The 19113-nt window shown below is 38.2% G+C and overlaps 1 protein-coding gene across 2 annotated transcripts in view; it reads left to right on the top strand.

Moving 5' to 3' along the window:
- Nucleotides 1–19113, top strand: part of LOC124717131 (pre-piRNA 3'-exonuclease trimmer-like) — a 205339-nt gene that overhangs the window by 126451 nt on the left and 59775 nt on the right. Inside the window, exon 11 of one of the 2 annotated variants that reach the window (XM_047243874.1) lies at nt 1771–2003. The exons of the other annotated variant lie outside the window; for it this stretch is intronic. Within the exon in view, the coding sequence (XP_047099830.1) occupies nt 1771–1945 (175 nt within the window). The 3' untranslated portion in view covers nt 1946–2003. Of the gene's footprint in view, nt 1–1770; nt 2004–19113 lie in introns of those variants that run through there. 2 annotated transcript variants of the gene reach the window in all.

The raw sequence follows: 19113 nt of genomic DNA, 5'->3' as shown, positions 1-19113 counted from the left end.
TCAGAGGAAAAATCTGGGAACCCCTGACCTAGAGAATTAATGTTTAATGACTGTAAACTATTTGTACTTCTTGGATAGGGGAGTTCTGTTGAAATTATTCTATGGATAACATAGTGAGACATCTAGAGATACGTGTGTAGTATTGTCATCTCGCCCTAAAAAGTGAAAATCTGTGCCGTTGGCAGGCAAGGTGATGCTCATGGTCTTTCCTGACATCCGAGGTTCGATATTCAACAAATTCCTCAAGCACAGAAAACCCATTATCGATGACTTGTGCTGTGAGACACTCCATAGCTTATGCAAGTCCATCAAGAGCAAACAGTCTGGGCTGCTCATAGAGTAAATGATTCTGCTTCATGATAATGTGTGTCCACATGTCTCTGAGGTCACACAAATTTAATGGCCAAGTTCAGGTGGGAGCAGCTTGAGCATCTGCCCTACAGCCCGGACATGTCACCCTGTGACTTGCATGTGTTTGGCCCACTAAGAAAACATCTCAAAGATGGAGGACTGGCTCCTGTCACAGCCACTGGAATTCTGGGAACAGGGAATACTTCAGATTATGAAATAAGTGGGATAGTTGTGCTCAGGTGTGTGGTGATCACTTTCAGATAAAGACTTCAAATCATACCCACAGCATCGTTTTGTACCTTTTATTTTGAACAGCCCTTCCTGGAGTTTAATTCCATCTCTTAACATTAGAATTTTCATTCTTAAAAACACAGTTGTAACTTGGTCCTCCATAATCTATTGATTTATACTCCCGAAAATATCTCTATAAACTGAGAATATCTTTTAAATTGTTTTAAAGAAGCTATAATGGTAAATGTTCTTAATCAGGTAAGATAACTGTCGCACAACATATTAAACTAAATACAAATGTGAGTCGGAAAGTAAGGTACAAAGATATTCCATGACTGTCAAATTGTCAGCTTTTTGATGTCAACACTAAGATCGCAGCTTTAACATGCAGTTGACAGCTGGAATGTATTACAGGTCAGGTGCTGCTTCATTTGTGAGATGATTGTCTTCTGCGGGTATGCAAAATATTTCCATGTTGTAACTGCAATCAAGTCCAAATCAGAAATCAGTGTCGTCAGTGGAGTAAACACTTAGCACTGAATGCACATGTGCACGCTCCTCTCTCTCTCTCTCTCTCTCTCTCTCTCTCTCTCTCTCTCTTGTGTGTGTGTGTGTGTGTGTGTGTGTGTGTGTGTGTGTGTTACTTAGGGCATTATTTATGTTTTTCCTTGTAGTTCTAATCATTTTACATGCTTTAACCACACTAGTCTCATAACATTTTGGTACGGGCACTAAATACTTTGCTGTCATGTGCCAACACCAACTTAACATGAAATATTCCAGTACATACAAACGTTACAACCGTAAGAAAGATCAAGAACCTTCCAGAAATGATAAATACTAAATCTATACTAATATTATAAATGCAAAAATTACTCTGTCTGTCACCTTTGCACGACAAAACTGCTGAACAGATTTTGATGAAATTAGGTGTGGAAGGACTTATTTAAAAAAGTGTGTAGTACAATATTTATTGATTTCTAGAATATGACATGAATAAGGAAAGAATATTTATGCTTTGATAAAGCTGTTGTACTTACTGTTAAACTTTTCAACTTGATCACATTTATGAAAATGCTTTTATTGGTTGATAGTGTGTAACTTTTTGAAAAAGCGAATGAAATAAAATATTCTGTTAAATTTAGAATGAAATGTTCTGTTAAAAAATCTCTTTTATGTTCGTTAAAGGCCACGGCTAAATTTTCTCAGGGTGCTATCGCCAGAAACACCATACGTATTCCAACATGAAGACATCTGTCTTACTCACGATGGATTAAAAAAAAAAAAAAAAAAACTTTCTTTAATGTTACGCAATAAGCAAATTAAATGTTATACTCAATTAATTATTTGTTTTTCTTTGTGAGGCTTGATGCTCCAGTATAGCTGCCTATGTGTAATGACAGCATATATGATTGAAATAATTGTTTTTAATAAAACTGTACCTCTGGCCTACAAAAAGAAATAAAAAATATTACAACACGCCGTTCTGCATATATTTAGATTATTTTCTTTAATAATTTTTGCAATTAAATGATTATTGAAATAGTTTTACCATTTTAACACCAATGGCATCGCTGCAACAATGGACTTACACAAAATGGCCAAGGCAACATTTAATTATTACGCAAATGATAATTATGGGTCAGAGAAGGTACTTTTGCTACTAACAAATACACATACTACTGAGCTATTTGCACATATATTTAAAAAAAATTATCATGGCACTACTTATGATTGAAATACTTATGTACAGACCGTGATCTATATGTGATCATTAGATAGGACATCAGAGCCACCCAGACAAAGAAGGAGACAAGAGCATGAAACAAAGAAATCTTTTTCGTATGTACTACGATACAGAGATAATAGTAATTACAATTGTATGAGCACGTATGGCGGTTCTATTGAGCACGTATGGCGGTTCCATTGTAGTTACATATCGAAAAGTTGATTTACATTACTTTTTTTCAAGAAGCGATGCTGTCTTGATATGTCCTACATAATACTATTCAAGGTAATGAGTACAATGCTTATATAATACCCTACATCTTTAATCCATACTTCTAAGTCCCATAAGATTTAACACACATTTTTTTTAATCCACACTTCCATAATGTAATATAATAAGTGTGAAAGTAACTGGGTCTGTTATGTTTTCAAGATTAAACCTCTGAACTAATTTTGGTAAAATTTAATAGAGAGATGGCTTGAAATCTGAGGAGAAACATAGGTTACTTTGGATAATTAAAAAAAAGTCAGCCCCTAAAAAGGTGCAGTAGAGAATGGAAAATCTTTTTTATGTCAATGAACATAAATCATTATTGGAAAATTATTAAATTGAAATGGAATTATTAAATTTGTTGCATAATATACACATTCTATGACCAACTGTTTCAGAAAGTCTCATTGGAGCTGGCTACAGCTTCCTGGATCTTAAGTCTTGTCACTGATCCTCTGTATGGTAGCACTGACAAACCATCACATACTGATCATGTTATCACATCCTTTTTGCTATGATGAACATTGAATGTTGCCCCTCATGTCAAAATTCCACTATCATTGAGCAAAATCACTCATGAATGAGAAGCTCCCATCGTTGATCTGTGCCTCAAGACTGTAATAGGGCTTCGTACAGAAGAAATGGACACAGTCTCTGTGCTTTTGCCTTTTTGGTGAAGGACCATAGTCCTCAAGTTCATTTGTGATGTCCGACGAGCAAACAAAGGATACAATATGGCCAAAAGTAGCATTTTAGTAGTTTTTCAATATTCCTACTTTCCAAACAGGCATAAAAATCCACACTGACTCTTCCTGGACTGTATGTCACAGGCTGGTGTTGCTGTTACAACACTCTAGGTCTTCATGTGGGTGTCCTCGTCATATGTGAGCCAGCTATCTTGCTTCTTCAGTCCTGGTGATGAGATATTTCGTGTATTCATTCTGAGTATCAACTGGTTGAAATGGGAATATTGTATCCATTATCACATTGGCCTCACAACGGTGCAGCAGAAACAATGGTGTCAAACCTGTAGTGTCTTGCTTTGGATTTGCTGCTGCCTGTCGCCAAATGTTTTTTTCGGTTCACCCTGGAATTTGTTCCAGCTATCAAGATTTTCTTGTGTGTCCTCGAACTTGCTGTGCTTGTGCCATCCAAGTAAAAGTTCACATTTGCCAAACACATTGTGTCATCTCACCTGTTGTATTTAGCATCTAAGTCAAATTCCTGCAGTCATTTTTCAGTTCCTGAACAGTGTTTCTAGAAAATGCTGGTGGCTGTTGTGCAGCTGACTTACTGTTTTGGAATCCAATGGTCTCCAGAATATACGGACATTGGAACAATGCTTTTATTTCAGTTCCAGTTCCAGTTCCTGTTCCTGTTTCTGCACTATCTAGTATTGCACGGTTCAGAAATATTGTAGATCTGGGCAGATCAACAGAGCAGTCTTAAGTTGTAATGGGGTGGTGGGTAGTCTCACGTGACCTGTGTTTATGTTTAGTGATTTTGCTGTTTCCTTTTCATTTATTGATCTCACATCAAATGAAAAGAAAACGGAATTCTGTGACCGGGAGCTATCAAGTGAATTAAAATACATTCACATAAATTACGGAAGGCCAAAATATGTTATTAGTTGCAGATTTTATTGTATTTCCCCTTTCTGACAGTCGAGCATTGATTGCATTGCAGAACAATGAAGTTATTTCTGTCAATTTGCTAAAGAAATTTGGCTTTTATTAATCTTTTCCACTGAACCAGTCAATTTATTGCCAATGTATTTGAAACAGAGTGTTTAATTCCACACTATTGGCTAGTTTCAACTGTTCACTGCATTTCAGGTGCATGTTTTCATCTTCTAGAACATATAGCATTATGCCATACTAAAGAACCAAACGTGAGATAGTACAGTACTAGTACTCCAAGAAAATTTACATCGGAATCTGGACATACGAATGTGCACTTTAAGCTGAATTATGCATTTTAGTATGGTTCATGAAATTCCCGTGCTCTTTGAGTACCCTCTCATGTATTGTTTCTTTTATGACATTATGTAAGACACTTTTTATCTGGAGCTCTCTGGCAACTGCTGAGACGAACCTATTTCTAACAGGTCGCGGAAAAATATTGCTAATGGTAGTTTGAAAAGCGTTACTTCCAAAGTAAATTTCTTTTTATGCAAGACGAACTATGAGCGAGAATGTACGATGAATTTCTTTAAATCACAGAGCTTTTGACTCTCATTAAAAATCAACTCTTTGAGTACGTTGATTTAGAATAATTTCGAGCTAAGAAGATCTGACATTTATGTCCTTCTTAAACATGTTACTGGCTCATTTGTGTGATGCATGGTAAAGTGTAACAAGTGCAAAAAGGGGCAACATTATATGCGAAAGCTTTTCTTTTCTTGTAGCAACACTACGTATATTAATTTAAAACATTAAGTTTTCCTATTTGTGTGTTCGCGTTACTTGACAGTGATGTTACTATTGGCTGACTACATAACGTGTCCTATGTTATGAATATGTGCTGTCGTTGGCTGGTGAGATCACGTGACGTGAGCTATGACTGGCTTACAAAAGCACATCGCAGTCACGATTTCAATGCTTCGGAAAGTAACATGCGGCATTTGGTGGAATTCGAATTTATACTTCCGTAATTTGAAAATATGCAGTGTACATGTTGCTGCACATCAGACACCTTCCCAAAATGTGTTTTGTTCTCTGAGTTTTGTTTTCTAAAGTACTGGGTAATTTACGCCGGTGCATAAAACCATAACCATTCAAAAGACTGATAAGTTCCGAGGAAAGGTATACTCTCGCCTAACACAGAAAAAGTGTCCCCCCACCCGGTAGGAAATGTACTTTTAACTGGGATCCCCCCCCCCCCTCCGTCCATGTATACTGCCTGATGTAGGCAATGGCTTAAAGCAATGTAGAAATGTGTATTGTGAACAGGTTATCTCACCACCAGAAATACATCAACTTGGAAACAAAATTTGGTTTGATTAAAAACCTTAGATAATGGCAGGGCAGACGTATATGTTGAAATATGTATAGCTGCTTCAGGTTTTTTTCCACTTACGGCAGTGAATGTCAAACTGAAGGTCTGTCTCAGAACAGATGTCATATCATTTTACTTTGGAGTGTTTTCCTACCTGGTGTGTCCATCTGGCTTGTGGCAGCATCGAAATTCTTCGTATATTTGATACAGCTGAAAACAGTTCTCAGTGGTTGTTCAGCTGATGGACACTACAGAGTTTATGCTTTTAAAGTGCTCTCTCTCCACAGCAAGTGTTGCAATGGCCAGTTTGGTTGTACATCACTCTGATTACAGAGTTAGTGAAATGCCAATTTCTGCCCACTCCATTCTTAGAACAAGACAGTTTCAGTGACAAAAGAACACTTAAGCTCAGTCCTCATAGTGAGAGGTGGGATGAAAACGCAAGTAGAAGTGTGCTTAGGAAGAATGTTCATACTATCAGATCCTCATAGTCAGAGGTGGGATGAAAACGCAAGTAGAAGTGTGCTTAGGAAGAATGTTCATACTATCAGATTAATGGAACTTCACTTAATGAAAGCTTCACAGTGTCAATTCAGAATTTACGAAGCAATGGACTGTCTCTGTCTTGACACAAGATGTTACACCTTCGATAGACAGTCATGGTCTTTACTTTACTGACTCAGTACATGATGTTGTGTGAATGATTACTGGTAGTGAACACTATTATAAGATCATAATACATTGTGTGGCCTGAATGATTACTGAGCTCAGACTTCCATGTTCATTTTTTGATAGAGAGATGTTAGTAATATCAAGGCTAGGCATGGATTTTCACAGAAACGTTGCATTTATTATTAATAACATGTATGCTGCGTAGTTGCTAGTGCATCCGAGATTGAAGATTTTGGGTGGGGTTTAATTATCTAAAGACTGGCATAAAGAGATTTGTTGATTTAGGAAACTACATAGTCATTTGAAGAATGTTTCAGTTACATTTTACCAATCCAAATGGACTATATGCTCAAATTGTAAGGTGGTTTATAAAAATGTATTGAGACTTAGTAAAAAGTTATAAAAGTACATAGAACCATCTTATTCATCTGTGTGGGAATACCCTTTTTTGGAATATGGTTGCCACCTTGAAAATTATTTTATATTATGAAAAATTATGCAAAATCTTAATTAGTGGCTTAATAAATTAACGAAGTACAGTAAAAACCCTGGCATCTGACAGTCTGGCACATTCAATAATCGTTCTTCACTTTATATGTTCTGAAAATTTCGGAAGTATTCACCAGAAATCGTTTGTGCTTGGAACTGGTCAGCAATTTTCATTCATGTAGTGCCAACAGTTCACTCACCTGTCAGACAACTCCTGTCATGCACCAGTTGCCTACACCAAAAAAAAAAGTGTTGTTTTAAAGTGTAATCATGATTAGTGTTGCGTGTTACTGTGGAAATGTTTTATCAACCAAGCACCTCTAAAAACAAATTGAAGTGAAACGCAAACATGTTATGCTAAAAGAAAAGCTCGACATCATTAATCAGATTGAGAATGCTGAGAAGAGAAATAAGATTAAGGAGGATGTTGCTTTTTTTAAAGACTCATTAAGCATAGTACACAAATTTACAAGCTCTGCAGTGTTGCACAATTTGTTGCTTTCAGCAAATTTATAAATAGATCAACAGCAGCAGCTACCTCAGTGCAAGTAGGTGGAGATGTTAAGTTCATTGAGATGTTTTTACAAGAGCTTCTTTTCTTCAAGAAGTTACCTGTTCAGGCTGTTCAGTAGCGGATTTTCAAGAAACAAAACAAACGTTAAAGATGCTATTTTGGGAACTGCTTTGGTGTGGAATAAAGTTAAGACTTCTACTCTTTTTAAGTCTTGGTGAAAACTCAGGCAAAAAGCCTACAAATAAAAACAGATTTCACTCTTCCAATCAGAAATGATGCTGTTGTTTAAAAGTTGTGTACTATACTAAAAGAAAAAAAACCGACAACAGTACTGTATGACGGTATAATACTGTACTGCCCTGGACTTAATATAAAAGCTTAAAATTGCATTACATGATGTATGCAATCAAGGCTTTTTTTATTTGTTCTCTAAAATGTTGTTTTATGCTGTATTATACATTTTTATCACTTTAATTGAAGCAGAGAATGTGTGATAAACAATCAATGGCCTGCTGCCCATTGTTTACCTTCTCTCACACTCCATAAACTGCTGATTTTAGATGATTGGTAAGCCAGCATTTTCGGCAGTCTGGCACCATCAAGGTCCTGAAGGTACCGAATTAGTGTATTTCAACTGTATGTCAACTTGTGTATAAAATTTAGGGCAACAAAAATCAGTAGCAAAAGTTGGGATATCACAGGCAAGGAAACGAAATCTGTAACTGAAAATTGTGACAGTCTGGACTTTCAGTGTCTGTTATCTCATAAGTTAATTAGTTTTGTGAAAATTGAATTACGTTACAGCAAAGATAGGGTGCCAACCTTTCTAGTGACGTGTGCTAATGCACCATGCAACTGTCTTTGTCTTTTATGGCCACATTTGTATTATGTTGCTTGAGTGAGTGCTGTCAGTTGTGACATTTAGGGTGTTGCTGGAGGCAGTTCATGTTATCAACATTTGTCACATTGTACACAGTAAAGCCTGATTACAGTCAACCAACAACACAAACGAAGAAGATATTACCCTACCATTCTTTCTTGAGCCTTACCATGAGACTGAGTGATTTTGTTCTTTTTTTTGCCATTTCATTTTGCCAATAGTTATTCATGAACACATGAAAATTCAACAAGCTATCAAGAGAAGGGGCTTGACTCAAGTTTCTCTATTCAGGCATTGATATTATGTATAATGTTGGATCAAATAGGTGAACAAGTGTGGTGACACAATTGAAAAGTAAGAGGTACCATTTCAATACAAGTTCCTGTTTGTGTAACTGCTCATGCAATAGATACAGTTCGTAAGAGCACTTGGTATCGTATTTTCTTAATCGCCATCAAGTAGGGCTGAAAGAACTCGGTTAAGAAACTGAATGTGAACATGGGTCAAGTCATTTTCTATTAAAGTACCTACTTAATTGTAATCAGTGATGAAGCAGAGCATCTACATTGTTCTATGAAGGAGCAGATGAGTTGAGTGTGGGACTGAATTTGTGACTTGAACTATGAGATACGCTTAAAGATGTTCATTGAATTTTAACCAAGTAACTAGCGATCTGGTAATGCATTTGTGTGTGTGTGTGTGTGTGTGTGCGTGTGTGTGTGTGGACTTAATCTAACATCAGACCACTGAATAAAGTGGAGAGGAAGGTGATGACTCTTCTTGGACCCTGTGAATAATGCCAAGGGGAAGATGATGAGTCTTATCAGTAAATCAGGCTTTCCACTTAACTCCATTAAGGGTCTTAGAATATTAGTAGTTGTGGCACCATGACTATACGGATTTCTTCAGGTACACAGGGGAGGCATTTCTCTAAGACCTATAGTTAATAATATTAGTGAAAACTTTATTTTATTTTTAAGTCATCAGTCTTATGACTGGTTTGATGCAGCCCACCACGAATTCCTCTCCTGTGCCAACGCCTTCATCATCTCGGAGTAGTACTTGCTACATACATCCATAATTATTTGCTGGATTTACTCCAATCTCTGTCTTCCCCTACAGTTTTTATCATCTACAGCTCCCTCTAGTACCATAGTTAATAATATTAGTGAATCTATATACCAGCTTGCAAAATAACTGAGACACATTCTCTCCAAATAAGTGGGAAATTGTGAATGCCACATTTGCATGTCTGCTCACTTTATATGCTGATTGCAGATCCAGGATCCAAATATGATTAGTTTTGATGAGCTCTCCCTTTTTAATCAGAGTCCAAGTGGTTGAATCTTCAGAACTAATTTTAGAAAAAAATTTACAGTTGTGTTTCTGTACTCTTTAGGCATCTTCTCTTGTCATTTTTTTTTGTGTTTAATGGAAAATATTGTGAACAGAGCAATGGCGTGGTGATGAGATGTCCATTATCGCCTGCCTTGATGAGCCTCTTCATGGACATATTGAAGCAGACACACTAGAATCCGCCAAGGTCATGCCAGTATGATTCTGTCGATGGACACGTGGAAGAGAGAGAGAGAGAGAAAAAAGATGAGTTCCTGGAACATTTAAACTTTATCCGCCCGTCTTATAAAATTTATGGCAGATCTTGAAACAGAGGGCTAGCTATCTTTGCTTGACGTATTTTCCAAAAGAAAAATGGACTGTTCTGCCGGTTGCAGCGTACGTAGGAAACCTAAGCACACTCGGCTCTGTCTCTGTAATATCTTGCCCCAACACCATCTGTCAAAAAGCAATTCTGTACTGCAGACTGTGGTCCATAGAATTCAAATGCAGCCAGAAAATGATAGCTATGCCAAAGAATTAAAAAAAAAAAAACAACTTATTAACAGTGTGCTGACAGAATAGGCACCAGACTGACAAATTGAGTGGGCGTTGCAGTCAAAATGAACTAAACTTGATGAAGAGCTTAAGAGTGAGAAAGGCAGAGAAAAGCCAGAAATTGCTTATCTTCCTTATGCTTCCCCAGTTTGCGGAAAGATCATTAGACTCCTCCATTAACGTGGTATTTTGTGTATTTTGCTCCTGTCAATAAAGATAAAAAAATCTTTGGAACATTAAAGATGATCTATAGAAGCTGGATTTGCACTGCATTTGGTGTTAATGTAGTATGTTTTATGTAGGGCATCTATTACAGTAATAATAGCCAACAAACAGGCGGGGGAAGGAATGATAGTAATGAGTACTTTAATTCTGGACATAGTTGTGGGAATACCAGAAATAAGAGGCAAACCAAACAATATAGTTCAAATCAGAGGTAAGGACTTACGGGAGTAGCTTGATTCCGAGAAGTGTAGAGGAAAAACAATAAAAAATGAACGAATATTTTGAACATACAATTAATGACTCATTAACATGTTGACTGCTGGTGTGGTCTCTGGTGAGCACAGCAGGAACACATGCCTGATGCTGTGTGCCTTGCCTGATGCTGAAACAGCATCACAAGGTGTGCAGCATTCAACATGTTAAGCAGTGTACCAGTTGACATTATCTGAGATTCAGGGAGCATATTTCTGTCATCAACAAAGGATTTTTTTTTAGAGCTTAATATTTATTACACATTTTTCCATGATTACCAGTTGCAGGAGTAAGAGCTATCAGCATTAGAGGAACAAATGGCAAAGCTATTAAAGAGGATTTATTAATTTAGCTTTAAGATTGAAGGTTATGCTTTTGAATATCCAATGTATTCCATGTTGAGCTTGAACATCCCAATCCTGTTAGGCATTGACTGATTTATAAAGGGTGTTCAAAAAGAAATGAGACAGAGCCATAATTACAGAAACCAGTACTCATATGTGGACATATTTATCCTAGCTGTTAAGACACTTGTCCCACTGTGACACAATATGGTGAATGGATGTCTCGTAAAATTCTCGGGGCTGCGATGTGAACCAGTTCCACATGTACAGCTGTACGTTGTCGTCCACACGAGTGCAGGAAAGGTTACGCTGATGTTATTCTTTGATCAAGATGGCCCCCTTCTGATTCATTTCCTGCCTCACAGGACAACAGTGAATGCCCAGCATTACTCACAAACCTTGATCACCCTTTGCCAAGCGATCAAATCAAAACAACCAGGCAATCTTGCCCCTGGGGTCATTCTGCTCCACGACAATGCAAAGCCTCATACAGCTGACACAGTTGTGGCACTCTTGCAGAAATTGAAATTGGAGGTTCTCGGCCACCCTCCATATAGTCTGGACTCTCTCCCTGTGATTATGCCATTTTTGGTCCTCTTAAAAAGACTCCGAGGGGCAAACGATTCACCTCGACCAACGCAGTCCAGCTGTAAGTGCAGAACTGGTTCACATTGCAGCCTCGGGAACTTTATGAGAGAGCCATTCACAGCCTTGTGTCACAGTGGGACAAGTGTCTCAACAGCCAAGGTCAGTACTTCTAACATGCAGTTATTGGTCTCTGTGGTTATGCCTCCAGCTCGTTTCTTTTTGAACGCCCCTTATACACAAACAATAGTCTTGTTAAACTTTAAGGAGGGTGCAGTAACGTAGTAATGTTTCCATATGGAAATTCAGAGGGAAAAATTCATTTACAAACAAACCTGGTGCATCTCACTTACTAGAAATAAGATTGACAGCTGAAGGTGCATTATTAGATGATATTGCAAATAAAACAATAACTAGAGAAATGAACATTGACCAAGACAAAGTAAGTAATTCAGGTAATAAATATAGTAATTAAATGTAAGTGAAAGAATGTTGATAGAAATTTTGAAAAACCATAAAGATGTTTTTCCATTGAAACCAGGAGTGATTAGAGGTTATGAGTGTAAACTTAAAGTAAAGCCACATGAACCATTTTTCATCAGACTTTATTCTGTTCCTATTGCTGTTAAATAATCCTCTGGTAGTAAGGAAGAAACCAGATGGATCTGTACGATAGGTATTAGATTCAAGAAATGTGAATAACGTAATAGAAGTAGAAAGAGATGAGTACCAATGATTGACAAGTTACTGACTAGTTTGCAGCAGTTAAATATATAAGTATTATGAACCTCATAGAAGGATAGTGGCAGGTGCCCCTAATGAAGGAATCTAGAAAAGAGGTATTGAAGCAAGTAAAAATATAATGAAGAGGGGGAAAAGTCACAGTCTGTTTCTTACAAAGTAACGAATGCTACCAGGAGACAAGACGGTTGGTGAATAACATAGCAACAAAGCAAACAGGAGATACATTCATAAGGGCTCAATTGAGGAACGTAAACATGTATAATATCACGAAGACAGTAAGTGGGAAAAATATAAGGGCTGCTTATTCCATAAGGATAATAGGTTGAACAGTTGGGTGCTGTGGATACTGTGATGTGCTGTGCAAGTATTTGGAGTGAAAAATATATATTGCGTAAAAAATATTACTTTAAGTACATGTGTAGCCGGGGAAAACTTAGAACCTTCATTTAATGTCAAACGGTGAAATTATCATCTAGTGGAACGCACATGTTGTTGTATATAATAATACCCAAGAGTGTGTTTGTGAAGTTCTACAGTCCGCTCCCTAAAGGGTGGGGAGGAATGGCATACGTTCTTATAGTGATCAAATGCTGGTCTAAGCTGGTTACATTAAGTCCGACGAAGGAAGCAACAACCTGTACGGAATATCTAAACTAAGGGACTGCTATTTCCAGAATATAGGGAAGCCCAGCAAACTACTATCTGATTACAGAGAACAATTTCCTGCCAGAAAATTCAGAGAATTTCTAGCCTGGGAAAATGTAACTCATATTTTAATGTCCAGATACCACTTTCAGGCTAATCCTGCAGAGAGAATTATGAGAGAACTAGGCAGATTATGTATAACTTATTGCAGTAACAGACATTCAAGATATCTTGAGATGATCAAGAATTTTGAAGTAGTTTGAAATGAGGAACCACATTCAGTTACAAAAATGTCACCTGTAGGAAGTAAAGTATTTTATATTAGAAAGTGAACCGTACTGAAATGGGCTGATTTGCCAAGTGAGAGTGTACAACAACAGGAAGTAGAAACTAATATTACGGAACTATTAATTAACTAAGAAGATAAAAGAAAACGGAGATAGGAAGTAGGGTCACCTGCAGAATTCAATGTAGGAGACCATGTGTTGGTTAGAAGTCACAAACAAAGTTTAAAAAGTGACAAAGTAACAAACAAGTTCATATCTTTTATGTGAGGGACTGTTTTTTTTTTTATTATTATTTTTTATTTTTATTATTATTTTTTTTAATCAAGAATATACTTCACCCTATGGCGCCTGGCTCGCTGATACAAGTGCGTGAAAGGAAATGGGAATGTACAGTATTCAGGATATGAAGTTGTTCATACCTGAGTGATTCAATGTTAAGGGTGGTTTTCGAAATTCAGAAACGGAAAAGCTGTAAGATATAAGAATAACACATACTGAAATTTTTTGAGATTTTGTGACAAAACACTAATGAAGGCTTAGGCATGGTGGGAGAGTATGGCACTTATTTTCTAATACCAGAATACTTTGTGGGTAGAAGAATGTTGTTTGTGCATTGGAGGAGGAGTGGCAGCACGAGTGATATTGCGTGATGTATGTGGGTTTTAAGGTTCAGGGTTAATCTTAACATGCAATTGTGGGATGGTCAGAGAACCAATCTGATTTGTTACACTTGAAAGGGTTTAGCACCGATAGAGGTGTTTGATGGTTTGTGTGTAGGAGGTGTATGAACGTGAAAGGTCCAGGAACAGTCTGTCCACATTCATTTTACCTTCTAGTACTTGCGTAAGGAACGAGGAAGAACCCCTTACGGCAAAGAACTGTTTTCGGTCCTAATGACTCAGATAGCTGTAGCTATTGAAACAATTATCAATGATTTGGTTCATAGCTGTAGTCCAGTAGCTGCAGAACATTTCAACAAAGATAAATAGTCAGTTGTCGGCCACACAAGGAAACCTTTATTTGGTTCACTTTACTAGCTTCAGCAGTTTAAACTGTCATCTTCAGAAGTGAAAACCAGGCAGGAATAGGACACTGGCCCAAAATGCTGGAGTTGGCAGTCACATGTGAGTGAGATGTGCTTGCTTGTGTGAATGTATTGGCGTGTGTTCCTTTTTTCTGATGAAGACTGTATCCGAAATCTTGTGTGTAAGTGTCTTTTAGTTGTGTCTGCCAGCAACTTAAGATGTCAGCTTTATGGTAAGTAGCAATCAGTGTTGATCTTCAGAAGCGAAATAGGTTCAAATCATTGGTAAGCCAGCATCAAAATAAGAATCAGATGGTAGTATCCTTACTCTGTTTTATTGACTATAAAATAGGACACTGCCATCCAATTCTTATTTTTACTTTGGCTTACCAATGACTTGAGCCTATTTCACTCCTGAAGATGACAGTTGAAACTGTGAAGTGAATCAGATAAAGGTTTTCTTGTGCAGATGACAACTGATGTTTTATCTTTGTTGGCAGTTATCAGTGTTATTAGCAATAAGATGCAAAGGAGCATAGATCCTTCCCGAGTCTCCCCACTAAAAATCGATCTTCTGAGGCAACAGTGCCTTCTGATACCTTTGTTAGGGGTTAATTGTGATAATTGGCCAGGTATTTTTGACGTTATAATTCTATACAATAAAGTTAATTAAGTTGACTTGATCAACAAGTATTATTCAGAGAATCAGTTATTCAAAGTGTGCTGTTACATTGTGTGTTTGCAGGAATTAGCTTGTGACAAGTTTAAAGTTGTGCATTAATTATAGCTATGAAAAAAAAACAATTTTTATGGAAGAGGGTTCTTTGAACTATTTCTTAAAATAGTATCTGGGTGTAGTGAATGAGGTATTGCTTACACTTGTGCCAGCACTTTTTCCAATCTTGGAAGCACCTTTGGAACTCACTTTTCATTATGGTGTTCAGCTCCCTCAGCAATTCTGTTTTTATCTCGTCCGTGGTGGCAAAGCAATGTCCTTTCATGGTTCTCTTCAGCCTCAGGAATAGAAAGAAGTTGCAGGGGCCCATGTCTGACAAATACAGGGGCTGAGGCAATGCATTGAGTGTGAGCAGGAGCATTATCGTGATGCAATTTTTATGCTTGGTTTTGCCACAACTCTGGTCATTTCCTTCGAATTGCTTCACTCAAGCAGTGCATAATTTCCAAGTAGTATTCCTTATTGACTGTACAACCATATGACAGGAACTCATCATGCACTATCTCATGGTAATCGAAGAAAACGTTAAGAAGAACCTTCACATGTGATCAAACTTGTCAAATTTATTTATTTATTTATTTTTTATTTATTTATTTATTTATTTATTCTTTTGTCTTGGCTCATCAGGCAGTTTCCATTTGGATGATTAGACCATGGTTTCCCTGTCGTGTCCATGTTTCTTCGTCTGTTATACCTTCATTAGAACTTCTGGATTGTTGTCGACTTCATTTAGCAATTCCTAAGTAATCTCTATGTGGCTTCATTTTTGGTTGAAATTTAACAATTTTGGAAAAAAATTCGTTGCTTCACATTTCATGCCCAAAATATATGTATAAAAAAATGCTTGGCCTGAGCCAAGGGATTTGCTGACATCATCAGTAATCTCTCTTGTGGTGATTCGGTGATTTTCCAGAACCGTTTTCTTTACTTCTCCCACATTGTCATCAGTAGTTGATGTACCAAGGCATCCAGGGAGGTCGTTGTCTTCAACGTCTTCTCGACCCTCTTTGAAACGTTAATGCCACATGTAAATTCTTGTCTTACTCATAGCAGATTTGCTAAAAGACACAGTCAACAATTCAAATATGGTGCTTCAGTTTATTCCATTTTTCAAGCAAGATTTATTGTAAATTCTTTGATCCATCTTTTTTTGAAAGTAGCGGTTCACGGAGTAGTCGAAAACAGGTATAACCTTTTCGACAGCCAACAATAAACTAAATATTCAAAACAGTTGAAAAATGCAAACATACATGAGGAACATGCATACTAACAAGAAAAAGAAAGAAATTTGAAAATCATATGTATGAAGTCTGTGAAATTAAGAAATTCCCACCTCGTGTGTGTGTGTGTGTGTGTGTGTGTGTGTGTGTGTGTGTGTGTGTGTGTACGCAAGCAGGCAGGCAGGCATGTCCACTTGCGAGTTGTGTTCAGTGATTCATTGGAGTGGCAAATGAAAAGAATTTTAAGATTTAAAACCCTGAAATATGCGTGAATGCTATCATGCTAAAATATCTGCCCCGTTGATGTTGCATATAAGTGAGTTAACATGTCATGTCATGGCATTATTCTTGTACCGCTTGGCAGGGTACGATTGGGTAAAGTGCTGTTTGTGGGTGATTACATGGAAAAGGTGGCGAGGGTAGGTGCAGTTGGGTGATTAGATAGAGATTGGGGGGGGGGGGGGGGGTAGCAGTGGGAAGAGAGAGAATTAACAAGGACTGTAGGTGCGCTTGTGGAATAGAAGGGTGTTGAGTGGAAACAGGCAAGGGGATAGCTGGGTAAAGGGCAATAACTAATGAAGGTTGAGGCCATGAGGATTATGGGAACGTAGGATATATCGCAGGGAGAGTTCTCAACTGTGCAAGTTAGAAAAGCTGGTGTTCATTGGAAGGATCCAGATGGCACAGTTTGTGGAGAAGTCATTAAAATAAAGAACATTGTGTTGGGCCAAGTGCTTAGCAACTCGACGGGCTAGCTGCTTCTTGGCCAAAGTTTGGCAGTGGCTTTCATGTGGACAGACAGCTTGTAGGTTGTCATGCCCATGTAGAGTGAAGCATAGTGGTTGGAGCTTAACTTGTAGATCATATGACTGGAGTACGTGGTGGTGGGAGGATGTATGGGACAGTTCTTGCATCTAGGTCTATTAGAGGGATATGAGCTATGAGGCAAGGGGTTGGGAGCAAGGATTGTGTAGTGATGGATGAGTATATAGTTTAGGTACAGTGGGCGGCAGAATACCATTGTGGGAGGGGTGGGGAGGATAGTGGGTAGGACATTCCTCATTTCAGGGCATAAGAGGTGGTCGAAATCTTGCTATTTCTGTACAAGGTTGGGAGGGTAATTTTGGTCCGTGAAGGCCTCAGTGAGACCTATGTTATATTTCGAGAGGGACTGCTTGTCACTACAGATGTGATGGCCATGGGTGGTGGTATTGAATCGAGGGCATAAGTTGAATTGGAGGTATTGCTGATGGTTGGTAGGTCTGATATGGACGGAGGTAGAGGCCAAAATCAACGAAGTTGGCATGTTGGGTTGAGGAGGACCAGGTGAAGGGAATGAGGGAGAAGGTGTTCAGGTTCTGGAGGAATGTGGATAGGGTGTCCTCACTCTCAATCCAGATCACTAAGATGTCATCAGTGAATCATCGGTGAAGACTTTGGGGTTCTTGACACTTAGGATTCCTCTAGATGGCCCATGAATAAGTTGGCGTAGTATGGTGCCATGTGGGTGCCCATTGCCGTACCCTCTTGATTTGAGACATATTTCGCTTTGTCCACATATTGCTATACCCTCTTGATTTGAGACATTTTCACTCTGTCCACTCGGTTTGAAGATTTTTTGAATGGGTGTTGTTTGTAGAATATGGACACATGTATAGGGATATAATTTGTTAACTGCCTCTCAGTTTGGCTTTTGTGAAGAATATTTTTCAGAGAAAGTAATTGAAGACCTCAAAAATGAGCTAAACTAGAAAAATTGTCCTTTTGGTATATTTCATGACCTTGCCAAAGCCTTTGATTGTATGAATCACACAGTTCTACCTAAAGTGTTATGGGATTGCTCCTGCATCCACAGTGGTTTACTTGTTTAACAGAAAGCAGAGGGTCTCTTTGAGGGACTGTGTCACAGGCTTGAAACTAACCTTAAAAAGGGGGAACCTGAGATCTCACAAATGTTTATGCTGGGCCTCTTGTTCTTTACTGCCATGAGTGGACTATAGTGCTTTTAAAGGGCCTTCCAGAAACTGAGATTTTTTTTTCATTGCACAAGCTTACTAATCAAGCACCACTACCTCAGATCACCAATATGGCAGATAGTCAGAGAAGATAAATGAGAGTTCTCTACATCTGTTAGTGTTAGACCCAGATAGCTGGAGATACTAGCATTTTTTGCAAACCCAGGCAAGAGGAAGTAGCATCACTAATTCCAACAACAACAGTAGCAACATGAATTTAAAAAATTAAAATTGCAGGGCTGCCACTAGTAGCATGTAACATTTTCTTTATTTTACATGTTTCCCTCAACCAACACGAGCATCTTCAGGAAGTACATGGTGGACGGGCATTCATTAAAAATATGGGGCTGTGTATAGCACCGCAACGATCTTGTGTATGGCAGCAGCACTATACACAGCCCAGTATTTGTAATTAGTGGCCATCGGTCATGTAATTTCTGAAGATACTCATGTTGGTCGAGAGAAACATGTAAAACAAAGAAAAAATTACATGTGACTTGTGGCGACTCTACAATTTTAATTTCTAATGGTCACTCACTAAAGAAACAGTTTGCCAATCATTGGAACCAATCAGAGCAAGGCAGACCAACATGGTGGATTGGAGTTGGAAACAAAGGGAATTCATTTGTGCAGAGTAAATAATGGAAGGAGTAAAGACAGCAAATCACTACGTAGTTGAGGCTTTGAGTGGTCAAGGCTACATTCTTCCAGACAGCTATATTGGACCGGCACTGCAGCCTGACAGGGGCGATGGTTTACATTTCATGGGGTGGGGGAGTGAAGAAAGAAGTTAGTCAGCAGTAGGGAGGGTTGGTGGGTAGGTTGACTGACGTGTGGGAAGAGGCTGGGCATATATATGTGACAATGATGAGTTCACTTTGTCACAGTCAGAGGGGTGTGTGTATGACACGCTGTGACCTTGAGGGGTGCACTGGGATGGGAAGACAGAACAGACAAAAAGGAGGGTGTGTATACAGAATGGATGAAGGGGTAGAAAATTGTGACAGGGT

This window comes from Schistocerca piceifrons, chromosome 1, assembly GCF_021461385.2.
Source record: "Schistocerca piceifrons isolate TAMUIC-IGC-003096 chromosome 1, iqSchPice1.1, whole genome shotgun sequence".
Taxonomy (NCBI): domain Eukaryota; kingdom Metazoa; phylum Arthropoda; class Insecta; order Orthoptera; family Acrididae; genus Schistocerca; species Schistocerca piceifrons.
The sequence above is the reverse complement of the archived record's forward strand: the minus strand, read 5'-3'. Positions and strand labels throughout refer to the sequence as shown.